This window comes from Thermobia domestica, chromosome 8 (assembly GCF_964235325.1).
Source record: "Thermobia domestica chromosome 8, izTheDome1.hap1.1, whole genome shotgun sequence".
In the NCBI taxonomy this organism is placed as follows: Eukaryota; Metazoa; Arthropoda; class Insecta; order Zygentoma; family Lepismatidae; genus Thermobia; species Thermobia domestica.
The window spans coordinates 172451473-172466016 of NC_137461.1; the positions used below are offsets into that span (position 1 = coordinate 172451473).

Consider the following 14544-nt stretch of genomic DNA (forward strand, 5'->3'; position numbering starts at 1 on the left):
GTATAAAAAGTTTCTAAGATAGACCTCCCGAATGCGAAGTAGCTCAAGTGGTAGAGCGTTGGCTTCGCATCCGGGAGGTCGCGGGTTCGAATCCCGTTGCCGACCATCCTGACTGAGGTTTTCCAGGGTTTCGCTCAGTCCTACCAGGCAAATGCCGGGATGGTACCTGCTAAACAGGCCCTGGCCGATACCTTCCCAAATCCTTTCCATTGTTATTGTTGTTGTATATCCAGTGTAAAATGGCCTCTGAGCTGTATCTGGTGATTGTTAAATAAATAAATAAATCATTCCAGTTAGAAATTTGTAGCACACGTTATGGTGGAAGCATCCGGTTTTATCCATTTATGATTAAGATTCCGGACAACATTAATTAGATTATGGTTATTTACCACATATATTTCGATTTCGGAGATCTCGCTAATTTTATAGGCCATTCAAGTTACATTGAATTAGATACATCATGCTTGATTCCGCTGCCTCATACATACGGGAATGAAGCGTATCACGCGTAGTTTAAATTATTTAGACGATAACATCAGTTTGTTAAGTTGAGTAAAAGGAGTTTCATGTTCTTTTTTTTTCTCATAGTATGCTGAAATTACAGACGTCAGTTGTTGTAATGCTATATAGTCTTGTGAGATTCATTTCCTCTTGTTACTAAAGAAACCAAGATTCTTGTTGTCATATAAGAATTTGCTGCATTTACAAACTAATGGTCAGTGTACGTTGCTTAGATTGCAAAATTAGTCACAATGCGAAGATTTATTTTCTGTTCGTACGTAGGATATGAATAATACTTCCAGCAGTGATACAGAACATTCAGACGAACAATTTAGAACGTTAAGATACAAAAGGATCCCAATAAAAGTAAAAATCCCTCCACTAAAACGGAAATACAATAAGTCTAAGAAAATGCAAGGACAACACAGTGAAGGTTAGGGAGCTCAAAATCCTATTGTTAACGTGTACAATTCTCATTATCCTGTTCCGAAATTTAAACCACACAAAATCACGATACAGCAGTTCTTTGATGAATATGATGATTGTGTACGGTTAAATAAATGGACTGATAAAATAGCAAAACAAATTATAATCACCGCGTTTCCAGAGAAACTAAAAGAACAATTGCGAACTTTGTTAAAGAGAAAGAACATTACAGATGAAACAACCTACGCGAATTGTAAGGCTGAGATAATTAAATGTTTCAAGAATGCTAGAGATAGTGTAGATTTTTTCTCTACCGTACAGAATAGGATTCAGAAAAAAACATGAACCCATTCAGTCGTTTGTTTATGATATTTTATCCATGGTAGACAAACATGCTCCGACTTTGACAGAAGAGCAGATCATTTCAATCATTACAGCAGGGTTGAAACCGTACTATATTCATCACCTAGGTTACGAGTCTTTTGACACCTTAGATGCTTTTATTCAGGCTTTCTATACGTTAGAAGCAAATGAATGTAAAATTAGAAATAGGAAAAAGATAGAAATAGATGCACGTATTAAGAAAGCGTATAAGAAGAAGTGTAGAAAAGGGAAATGTAGGTGTTCGTCATCTGATTCTGAATCAGAATCTACGGTTTCTGACAGTTCTTCGTCCGAGTCCGAGGACGAGATTACGTCACATAGGCACAGGAAAAATAAAAGGAAAGCAATTATAGAATTAGTAGAGAAACAACAACACAGAGCTGAACACTCGGAAACTCAGAACACAAACACACCTTCATCATCATCTCAAAGTAGTGAGGTTACATCTTCCATTAACCAGTTGCAGAAAGAAATAGAAAAATTGTCGCTGAGAATCGAAGGCGGTTCTTCAGATTCGCAAAAGTCAAACACTCACTGTGCGCAACATAATTCGCAATCCCATCAGAATAACAGAAATAATTTTCGAGGTAGTAAGAGAGGCAATTTTAAGAATAATCAGGGTAGAAACAATACTCAATACAACAATTTTAGAGGGAAAAATAATAATTTTCGAGGCCGTGGTGGTCGCGGTAATTTTAGATCAGGATGCGCAAATTATCATAACAACCAGTGTTGTCACCATACTAATGTGTCTCATGTACAACAGGTACCTAGTTTTAATCAAATGCAGAGTGTACATCACATGCAAAGTAATGGTACGACATATTATGTTCCTGTACAAAACCCTTCCCAAATGAATCAAGTACAGGGAATTCATAATTTAAACTGACAACGTCTGTACATGCAGACGGTGGATGTACAGATAACAAGAAAAAGGGCCCATATGTAGAGATTAATAATACTAGTATATACCGTCAATATAAACAAATGAATGTTCAGGGAGAAGAGATACAGACTCCATTAGAAATTGAAGGGGATATGGTTAGATTTACAATACAACTGAGAAAGAAACCATTAAAAATAATTGCAGATACGGCAAGTACAATATCAATTTTAGATAAATCATTGCTATCTCCTAAAACTAAATTGTCACAGGAAATTACGAAAGTTGTTGGTGTTTCATGTTAATAAGATGCTATCTTTGTTTAGATATGGAAAGCCTCCTCGTAACACACAACAACAGAGTAATACGGGTCATCAGGTTTCAGAGCCAAAATTTTGTTTATTGACAGAGGCATATGATCCAAAGTTTTTTATTCATAAGAGGACGTATCTTCCTCCAAGGACAAGAATAATTGTTCCACTTAAATGTATTAATTCGAAATCAGGTCAAGAAGTGATTTTAGAGCCAGACATGTCTATAATTGAGAAACTAGGAATTTTAGTGCCGCGAGCTATTTTAAATAAAAACGAACCTGTAGTTGAAATTATTAACCCTTCAGTCAGAAAAGTTGTTCTTCATAAGAATTTTGTAATCGGAAAAGCGGAAGATGTTCAAATTGAAGAGTCAAATCAATGTTGCCAATCAATAGATGAAAATTATGTGGATGAGGAATTATTACGGGAAGGACAACAGTTATTTCAAATCTCTAAATTAAATATTGGTCAAGATGCCAGTCCTGAATATAGAGAAAAAGAAATAGACCTTTGCTACCGCTTTGCTGATGTGTTTACGTGGAATCCTAACAGGATCGGAAAAGCAAGACATTTTCAATGTAAAATTGAACTTAACACAGAAATTCCGTTTTCATGCAAACAATTTCCAATTCCACATGCACTGAAATCGGAAGTTACGCAATTTATAAATACGTTATTGGAACAACGGGTGATACAAAGATCCAATTCGACTTATAATTCTCCAGTTATGTTTCTTAGAAAATTGTCAGGAAAACTGCGCAAGATTATTGATCTCCGAGAACTGAACTCACGAGTTTTGTATCATAGTGTTAGTTTACCTCCTGTCAGTTAGGGATGCGCACGAGTCGAGTCGAGTCGAGATTTAAGCCTGTCTCGACTCGACTCGAGAAAATGTTGTCTCGACTCGAAAATATGTTGCTGTCTCGACTCGACTCGAATTCGAGTCGAGACGTCTCGAAATTCGAGTCGAGACAAAATATACGAGTTAAAATATACACACACATCACCCAGACCATTATGACTACCTACCTAATTGTTAGTATGTCCAACTTTTGGCACGAATAACAACGGCAACGCGTCTTGGCATGGTCGCAATGTTCCTCGGTGGGTCGCTGGAGAGAGTTGGCACCACATATGCACACACAGGTCATCTAATTCCCGTAAATTCCGGGGAGGGGGTGATGCGCCCTCAGGTCACGTTCAATCACATCCCAGATGTGATCGATTGGGTTCAGATCCGGAGAGTTTGGGGGCCAGCACATCACTTGGAACTCGCTCCTGTGTTCCTCGAACCACTCCATCACACTCCTGGCCTTGTGACATGGTGCATTATCTTGTCGAAAAATGCCACTACCGATGAGAAACATGGCCGTCATGAAGGGATGTACGTAGTCTGCAAGCAGCGTGCGACGCCTCGGCCGTCATGGTGCCTTGCTCGAGCTCCAATAGACACATGGATGCTCACCTGAATGTTCCCCAGATAATAATTAAGCCGCAGCCAGTTTGTCTCCGCCCCCCAGTACAGATGTCAAGGAGCTGTTCCTTTGGAACACGACGGATTCGCACCCTCACATCGTCATGATGAAGATGATATCGGGATTCATCAGATAATGCAACGCTCTGCCATTGTGCCAAGCTCTAGTGGCGATGGTAACGTGTTCATTTCAGTTGTAGTTGCCGATGTCGTGGTGTTAATATTCGCCATCGTTAGGAGTGTTCGGTGCACTGTGTGTTCAGACTAGTGTTGTGAAGGTCTGTGAAAAAAAAAACAGAAATTTTGGGTAAAAAAAACAGTTTTTTTACGGTTTTCCCGAGCTGGGGAAAAAACGGAAAATTTGGGTATTATCAGAATCATCATTTTTGTTAATCACAGAATCATTTTAGTTAATATGTTAAATCAAACATATTTCATAGAGATATCTTCATTGTTCTATGTAAAATTCCGGAAATTTTGAAACCATTAGCAAAAAATCATTTGTTCGGAAATATTGGCAAAAACAGGAAAATATAGTTTAAAAACTATTTGTTGGTCTGATGCTAGTAATCTTACTTGCTGTAACATGTCTGCAACATATACAGTGGGAAGTGGAAAATTCGAACTAATTGGGACCACAGGTAGTTCGGATTTTCAAATTGTTGAAAATGACCAAGAAAATGCCATTTAGGCTTACATATACTGTACGGTATGTTCTTCTATCGATACAGTGGTTATTCAGTACATACAGTAATTACAATACCGTATGTAAGGCTACTTACATTTAATGTTTCTGAAAAACCTGCTTGTACTCTAAATAACACTGTTCTTGTAAGTCACATTTAAAACTTATAGGCCTAAGAAAAAAATAAAAATACATGACGAACAATTACATATAAATGAACTTTTGTAAAAACACTGACTTCACATAACGTCGATGGACACGCTATTGTTTGTTTATCGCTAGCGTTAAGACAAAATGTAAAAAGCTTCTAGAGACCGCGTTCGGATTTTTGACGTTAGGATTATCAACGTCCTACTATATATACAATGTATTTCGCTAACGGAAAAATACTTAAAGCAACAGGTTTTAATTCTACTTTACACACATATACCGCACAAGTGAGTAAATTTGAGCAGCGAGAAATATATTAAGTGAAACTTCCGTTAGTTATTATTACAGACTAGCAGAATATCCGTTCTTCGCACGGGGAGAATACGTTTCATTTTGGACACAAAGGGCACCAAAACTGTCATCAATGAAGTTGTGGAGCCCCAAAACTATGAATTTGACATTAATACTGATAATTTTCAATTATCTTTACATGTCACCATCCCCCTTAGAGTACTAATGGGGCTGAATTTATGGATTTAAACGGCATCTTTTGTTCATCTCAGCGAGTATGGATTCGAGGCCATTTTCGATCATGTATATATATATATATAGAGAGAGAGAGGCGGATCCAAGGGGGCTATCGCCCCCCCTCTCTTCACACTCAAGTATACACTGCATAAAATGGGCTTCAATCCTGCTTTACACTGGATAAAACTGCAAACTATGGTTTAGCCCCTCCCTTGATCATATCCTGGATCCGCCACTATACTGTATATAATGCTCAAAAATATTAGGCGTTCAGCTGAAACATCACATAAGACCTTAAGATAGTGTATGAATAAGCTTGTGTTTGACTCATATATATATCATACAAGAAGGAATGCTTTAAGATACACTAGAAAAATGGGGCACATACTGGTGTTGAGGCACGGAAAACCTTGTTCATATGGCTCATGACACAAGACGGTTATGTGTGTACCTCTCGAACTGCTCACAAACAGGCAAGACAGCAACACTGATTGTTCCTTAATATGTCATATGATCACTTCGAATAGCCAACAGAGCCTCGCATCTGCGTGGCATGGATTCAATCAGATTATCGATGAGTTCTTGGGGAATGTTGTGCCACTCATCTAGAAGAGCGACTTCCAGCTCTGGAATGGTTGTTGGATTTACTGGCCTAGCGGCAATTCGTCTGGCATGCATATCCCAGACATGGCCACTTCATCCGAGCGATACCCTCAGCATCCAGCATCTCATCCACTAACCGAGCTCTGTGAGGACGAGTATTGTCATCCATGAAAAGGAACGAATCACCAATGGCACCAGCATAAGGAAGAACAAGAGTTTTCATGATCTCATCCCTATATCTGAGAGCCGTCAAAGAGCCATTTTGGATGATGACGCTCACCAGTGCTGATTCCTGCCCACACCATGATACTGGATCTTTCTCGCACAAACATGGGATTGTGTCGTGTTCTACAATCTCTCCAGATGAAAACACGCCGATTATCAGGCTCCACACTGAATCGAGACTCGTCAGAGAACAAAACATTGCCCCATTCATTGCGTCCCAACCCACGATGTTCCTCTGCCTACGCTCTTCGATCAACACGGTGTCGTGCAGTTAATGGGACACACACCATAGGCCTACATGCGTAGAGACCCCCTTCTCGAAGGCGATTGTGGACCGTTTGAGTGGATATTGTGTGTCCTGTTGTTGTTCGGAAGGCTTGCGGGAGCAGAGTTGTATTCTGACGCCGGTTTCGACGGGCTGTTAACAAGAGATAACGATCGTCTCTGGCTTTGGTTGCTAGTGGACGGCTCTGTCCTTGTTTTCTTCGAACACTTCAAGTTGTTTGAAATCGATTCCACAATCGGGAAATCACACTTTGTGCCACTCTTATGACATGTGACACCTCCCGCTGTAACTGACCAGCTTCCAACCTGCCCAACGATTCTGGCAAATCACGTTGTTGCGCAATTTCACTACGTAGATTTGTGACGCACTAAACACAATGAGGACAAAGGTATCCTGGAGCTGAAATGTGTTGGCAGCGCCACACTACAAAATGATATCTGTTAGCGCCACGTCACTGATCACGTGCACAGATGTTTCAAACGATTCGTTTGCACGTTGGGCCTTCATGATTTTAATCTGAACTGGACAAGATACAGTGTTCTCACATTATTCGTAAGAAGTTTTACATGTGTTTTCATATGATTCCCTAATTTTTTTGGATCAGTATATATACATATATATATTAGCTAAATATACCCATTCTTCGCATGGAAGCCAAGGCCTGTGGAAGTATTACCCTCATTTCCGCGACCGCGAAAACTATGGATCTGAGACTAAATCGATCATTTTGGATTACTTTTACATGTCTCGGTATATCCCTCCCCCCCCCCCCGCTGATTCTCGGTCCGCATACAATGGTAGCTGAATTTGCAAATCATCGCTAATGGAAGTGTCACCATTGTTCTCAGCGATCACGAAAACTATGGATTTGACACTAATATCGATCATTGTGGATTACTTTTATATTTTTCGATATGTCAACTCCTCCTTCCCGGTGACCCCCGACCCGGTGCCGCATAGCATGAATTTGGAAGTTAATGCGATCGGAGTTTCACCATTGATTTCAGCGACCGCGAAAACTATGAATTCAACACTAGTATCTGTTATTTTCTACTACTTTTACATGTCCCGGTAAACAACCCCTGAGATCCCCCTGGTTCGAATTTTGACAAAATCGCTTAACTCTGGTCTGGAGCCTGGACCAAGGTATTCGTGACTACAATTTGGTAACTCTCGATCAATTTGTCTGGTTCCCAAGCCGGTTCCGGTAAACGCCTCCCCCTGAGACTCCCCTGGTTCGAAATTTGAAAACAACTTTTCGTCTTGATCTCGGGCCTAGGCCAAGGTACCCCTGACCAAAATTTGATAACTCTCGGTCCACTCGTCTGGTCAACAGGCCGCATACAGACAGACAAACACATAAACAAACTATTTATTTTATTTATATTAGACTAGATAGATTCTTGCAAATTATACCAGATTATCTTCATATTATCTTTCCGAACTAATTTTAAAGACCCGCTCCTACTTATCTTTATATGTATACAGTATATCTATATTTATATCTATATATGTATATAACAAACGCAGGAATTGCCCCATAAATAACGTTCCTGGAGGACCCCTTTCTCAAAAAAATTGCTGGGGAAACACTTGTACAAACTTCAGTTTTCGTACCGGACGATTACCGAGACCTGGTGAACAAAAAAAAAAAAAAAAATTGCGATCGAATTAAAAAAATAGTTCTCCTCAGGTTAGTATTCACTGATAATATTTTTATAAAATTTAAATTTGATGGGTAAATCAGTGGACTTTGAATACATCCACATCGTATCCACTGAGTTGCGAAATTGTGTACCTCCAGACATGGAAGGCCGAAGAAAATTTTCTAGGGGGGCATCTTCAATGTTTGCTATATTAGTCTGGCATTTAATGTGCATGGTTTGTTATATTACGTATACATTTTCGTGAGCCAGGGAGGTTCATTCTTATCAAACACGGAGATTATGAAGGAGCAGATCTACTGTACAAAATATAATAAAAACATCTCTTTCGGATTTCTATCATCCCGCAGTCCAACCCCGAGACGGAAACATAAGAGATGGGCTTTTTGTTTTTAAACAAGATAACGTGTCTTGCGAATGCTTTACATTGTGAAGATTATATTAGTGAAAATTAAACGAATATAATTTTACAACTTAATATACATATTACTAAATGTTTAGCTCCCCGTTGCTATGTTGTTAGCGATGCGCCTTTCTCGAACGAGGTTTGATTCATGGTAGGAGCTCATGTGTTTCAAATCCGACATTAAACTGTACGTTCACGTCTGTGCTTTGCTCCTAAAAACGACGCTAAACTATAATCTAATTTAATATTACTAAATATTAAAAAATAATGACTTACCAATGTGACGTCAATTTGGCAGTCATCAAATCCATTTTATACTTTCACTTAATCCAGTGGAAATTAATATAACAATCACAAGACACGCGCATATAAATACTCAGAAACAAGCACATACACACGTACACATACACAAATATGAACACTTCAAATCTATTTACATGTGGTGGACTGCACTGCATCAAGCACTGTTATCTTCGTCATCTACTCATGTATCTGCATTTTCTGATTAATCCACAGATTTGTTATTTGTACGCATCAATCATTTTAGCATTTTCGGGAAGGTTCAGGGTTCGTTCTTCACTTAAAGAGTCGGTTCTCTGTATTGGAAAGAGAATCAGGGGAGGAAGGGGGAATTTATACTTTATGAATGGATAACATTTTAAGAAATATATACAAAACATGCCGCTTCCAACGCAGTACTAAAGCATTTCTTTTAGCGGTGTACTACTAGTGGTACCTTGATGATAATACCCCCTCCCTCTCAAGTTGTAAAGTGAGAAGGGACAGAAACATCCCAGACACTCAGGGTTCAGTTGACTATAATAAAAGTATGGGTAAGTAAACATCTTGTGCAGAGTCACGTTTTGCTTATTTTTGAACATTTCTGTGAAATCAACAATACAACAGCGGAAATACTAACTGGTTTTATTACTCCAACCATCGCTTCAACTAAGGGATAAATCCCAACGGTCAGTGAGCCATCTAAATTTTCGTTCTTTTTCTGTTTCTTTTTCTGTTTTCGTTCTCTTTTTCTGTCCTCGTTCTTATTCTCCCCATCTTTAATGAAGTAGGGGGCGCCCAACTCCTCGACATTTGGACGTCTTTTCCCCTTGGTTTTGCCACTTGTTGAAGACAATCACCACAGAACTCTCGAACACCTGACAAGTCCTGCAGTTTCCGAAATTCTCGTGCCGAGTGTTTCTGAGCGAGTACTTTCTTCAAAATAATTTTAAAAATTATAGAAAGATTTTCCAGACATTCGAGTCGAGTCGAGATTTTTACCAGCTGTCGCGACTCGAAAATTCGAGTCGAGAAATACGTTTGTCTCGACTCGTCTCGAATTTTACAAAGAGTGTCTCGACTCGAATTCGAGTCGAGTCGAGTCGAGATTCGAGACATGTCTCGACTCGAGCGCATCCCTACTGTCAGTGAAATACTGTCAACTATGTCAGGACACTTGTCCTACGGATACTTGGATATTTCTAATACCTTTTTCACATTAGAATTAGAACCTCAATCAAGGAAATTTACATCATTTAGCATTCCAAATCTTGGAAAATTCGAATAACTTCGTATGCCACAAGGTTATGTAAATTCTTTTTATTTTAATACGTTCCTGTCAGTTGTACTAGCTAATTTACAGCCCGACAATATAGCCTTATATGTGGATGATCTATTTCTATTTTCAAATTCTGAAGAGAAATTTGTAGAAGTTCTAGAACAACTGTCGCATAGACTGAGAATCTATGGTTTAAGAGTGTCAGTAGAGAAATCACAGTTTCTCATGAAATCAATCATAGCGTTGAGACACAAAATTTCAAAATTTGGGTTTGAAGTTTCAGACAGAATTTTGAAAACTATTGAAACTTATCCTCCACCTGAAAATACGAAACAATTACGATCCTACTTAGGGCTTTGTAATTATATTCGAAAATTTTTGCCCAATTATGCAAAAATCACGAAACCGCTTCAAAAGCTCGTTCGTAAAACGAGAAAGGTTTGAATGGACCACTCAACATCAAGAAATTTTTGAACTTTTGAAACAGAAATTGCTAGCAGCCCCAGCTCTGGCACCGTACGATCAAAATAAACCCTTGTGCTTGTATTCTGACGGGTCAAGGACAGCAATTTCTTCAATTTTGCTGCAGACAGATGATGAAAATTCAGGTGAATGGTATGTTATCTCATACTACTCTCGTTCGTTAACAGAATCAGAGAAAAAAATTGAGTGTTTTAGAAATTGAACTTCTAGCAATTATAGCTTCATTTCGAGCATTTCGTTACTTCCTGCTTGGAAGACATTTTTATCTGAAGACAGATTCAAGAGCTCTAACATTTCTGAAGACTAGTAAGAATTTGCCACCAAAATTATTGAAATGGTATTTTTATATATCAGACTATCAATTCACGGCAATACATGTGAAAAGTGAGCTCAATATAGCTGACGGACTTAGCCGTTACACACTACTTCCCGACAGCCGGGAGATTTTTCAGTAGAAAATATCGATCAAGACAAATGTTTAGTGAATTTCACAGAGCCACAGGATATAGGCCGCTATCAAAGAGAGGACACATTCTTTGGAGATATTTATAAATATTTAGAAATGGGAGAAGTTTCATCTAACACCAATGCAGTACGAATGTCGAAATGCTATGAATTAATAGATGGAAAACTTTACCGAATACATACGTTTGCAAACGTAGCCAAACGTTTACTATGTATTCCCTTTAAGTTACAAAACAAAGTGTTTGATATGATTCATAAGTCACCATTAACCTCTGCTCATCAAGGCCAAACGAGAACATATAACTATGCATTGCATAGAATTTATTTTACACACATGAAAGCATTCATTAGAAACAAGGTTAGAAGTTGCCCATCCTGTTTATTAAATAAGAGAGTCACTAAACCACCAAAAATGTTACCACAGACATATGCTCAATCACAGCCTTTTTCTACTATCCAAATTGACCAGGTAGGCCCTTTCCCAATGTCTGAAAAGCATAACAAATACATTCTCATCACATGTGATCTTTGTACTAGGTATATTGTAACAGATGCTTTAATAGACTTAACAGCAGAATCAATTGCTGACTTGTTATATCGAAAAGTATTCCTCAAGTATGGTCTGCCAGAGAAGATTATTTTGGACAGACTTCCCGGACACCGTAGTAAAATAATGGCCGAACTTTCAGAAAGGTTGGGAACCACATTGAATTTCATAGCTGTCAATCAGCACGAATCTTTAGGTTTGGTGGAGAAAACAGCAGACACTATTCAGCAAGCGTTACGACACCATGTATCGTCCAAAGGACACACATGGGATTTATTTTTACCAGCACTCACCTTTTCGTTAAATAATGTTACAAACGTAATAACAAAATTTAGCAATTTATTTTTGCTACATGCTTATCAGCCAAGGCCATTGTTGGAAAATGAATTTCAGACTCCAGTACAAAACATTGAAAATGCAGATCGTATTGAAGTTTTGAAAACGATAAGAGAAGAGGCTTGTCAAAATATGATCAAGAATTATCAAAAACAACTGGAGAAGTTTCTTCAAGAAAAACAAACAAACAGAATTCCAGATTGGGGACGTTGTCTTAGTGAAGGACCATCAGAAAAAGAAAGGGATCCCAGCAGGGGCGTCATTTCAGACTTTGCTTGAGGGGGGCAAGAGCACTACCGACATTAGACTTTCGTTTTGTAGTAGTATATTAGTAGACAATTGATGAAAGAATATGTATTCCTCAAACTCTTAGGGGGGGCAATTGCCCCCTCCTGCCCTCCCTAAATGACGCCTCTGGATCCCAGAAGTGTTCAGTCACAAATATAACAAGAAAGCTACAGTTGTAGGTTTCACTTACAGTGCGAACAAAATCGTCATAGAATATCAAAATAAGAAGAATAACGGCAAACGTGATGAAGTGGACATCAGATCTTTAAAGAAGATTTCATCAGTAAGAGAAGAAGACGCTGTGACATAAACATCCATTAGCCTGGAAAGTAGGCAATTTGCTCCACACCACATGGGACGAAGAAAATTCTCCAAGATTTGCATCTATGGAAACAATTCAACATCTACAGCTAAGAAACATAATGAATGATGTGATCAGCACCAAAGGACAAGAGAAGACGCTAGATGACACCCATAGACGCCGGTGGACACAGACGACGCCCAAAGATGAAACAAGTTTCTACTATCAACTTAAGATGTTCCCACGTCGAAACTAAGAAAGTCAACCAGATCTTCAATCAACGAAAGATGACCACCAATAGAAGCGAAATCAAGAACCACTGGACGAATATCGAGATGGTACATGAGAAAAGAAGAGAATCATATGTTAGTCTAGAATAGGGATATTAGGTCATCTGGTGAAAGCGTTTCGTATTGATTTCTTTTGTTCACTCAGCAAGTGCGAATAGACTGCGCGATAACAGTCTCTCTTCTTCGGACACCGTGAGTGTAAGTGCCTTACGGTTTTCTTTTTCGAACACAAAGGAATCAATACCCTTATTTTTCTTTCCTGGGACTACTCTATTTCTTTGATAAGCTAGCTAGGCTGAAAACTTTCATATTTCGCGATATAGGAAATTAGAGAATTTACTATTTATAGACATTCAACAAACTTAGAGTGATTGCATTAAAAAAAATCTTCAAAGATTTTTTTTCAATATCTATTCATATTATTTTTAATTAGTCGTTATTATATATATTAAAGTATACTACGAACATACATTGCTTTAGTCTAAATTTTTTTCTCTCCTTTTGTTGCAGGTCCACAAATATGTATTTACTAATTTTAATAACCATCATGACAGTACAACATACACTAACACAACAAGACCCGTTGACACAGAAATCGCAATTCACCATTGGAAATTTGGGCATAGCATTAGCACAGAGGGGACTTAGCATTTATGTCTCCCAATATATCTATCAACCGTTGCGCATTCACTTTGATTTACAGTTCGACACGGTCAAAAAGAATTCATGCACGCGATTCCACCAATATTTAGAATCGACTAAAGAAACAGATACCGAATTTAGACAAAAGATATTAAATTTAATCCCTTGTCATTTTATTATTTCGGAAAATAATTCTGTTACTTGCCAGTCTAAAAGAAACAAACGATTTTTATTTGCTTCATTACTAGGACTAGGAAGCTTAGCCCTTTCTTCCTATAACGCTTATCAATTACATCGTCTAAATCACGTAGTAGATAACCTTGAACGTCATGACAAAATCATGGAATTCGAACTTCAACAAATGAAAACCAATTTTAATAAAGCTCTTTCAATTCAGCATGACGTCATTCTCGCCATTCAAGGATCTTTTGAATCTTTGAAACTGGCAGTGACCACACAATATTGTAATTTTCTTACTCACGAAGCAAGTCTAATGGCTTTTATGACTACATACCAGCTTCATGAGGGAATTCTTCAAACTTTTGCAGATGTTTATCAAAATATTCTTTCTTTTCGCATACTAGATACGGACCATGCAAAGCAAATAATTGAACAGCATAGTCTATTGAAACATACTATTTTCAAACAGGACCTAGCTTTATTGTATTCGACTACTCATACGACACTTCTAGAATATAATATGGATTTGCAAGTTCTAACAGTACTTTTAAAAATACCCCTTATTTTACCTACGGATGTACTCCCATGCGCAAAAAAAAATTGCGCGTATACTGTAACTTAAGATTTTTCGTATTTATTCCATTTTCCTTACGTTTATAGGTAAAATTCAGTTATTAGTATGTGGAGATAATAGAAAGCAATCCATCTAAGGAGATATTTCCAAAAAATATAATAAAATAATAAAAATATAAGCAAAAAACAAAATTATGCTCGGTTTTGTGTATACTGGCAACGATGATTTCTAGGGATTTTTTCAGTAGCAGAGCATGATTGCGGAGGGAATTCAGTAGGGGAATCGAGGAGTTGGATCAAGGATCAAGGATAGTGGACTAAAATGTTGCATTTATTGGTTAAAACCTAGTGT

General features: G+C 38.1%; 1 protein-coding gene across 1 annotated transcript; it reads left to right on the plus strand.

Moving 5' to 3' along the window:
- Nucleotides 1–2503: 2503 nt before the first annotated feature.
- On the plus strand, nucleotides 2504–3340 carry LOC145692387 (uncharacterized). Its single transcript, XM_081767686.1, has one exon. It carries the CDS (start codon nucleotides 2504–2506, stop codon nucleotides 3338–3340), a length of 837 nt encoding a protein of 278 aa, XP_081623812.1.
- The last annotated feature ends 11204 nt before the right edge of the window (nucleotides 3341–14544 follow it).

Bases quoted from the DNA above. Each gene is read 5' to 3' on its own strand.
- LOC145692387 (XM_081767686.1), top strand. From the start codon at position 2,504: ATGCTATCTTTGTTTAGATATGGAAAGCCTCCTCGTAACACACAACAA.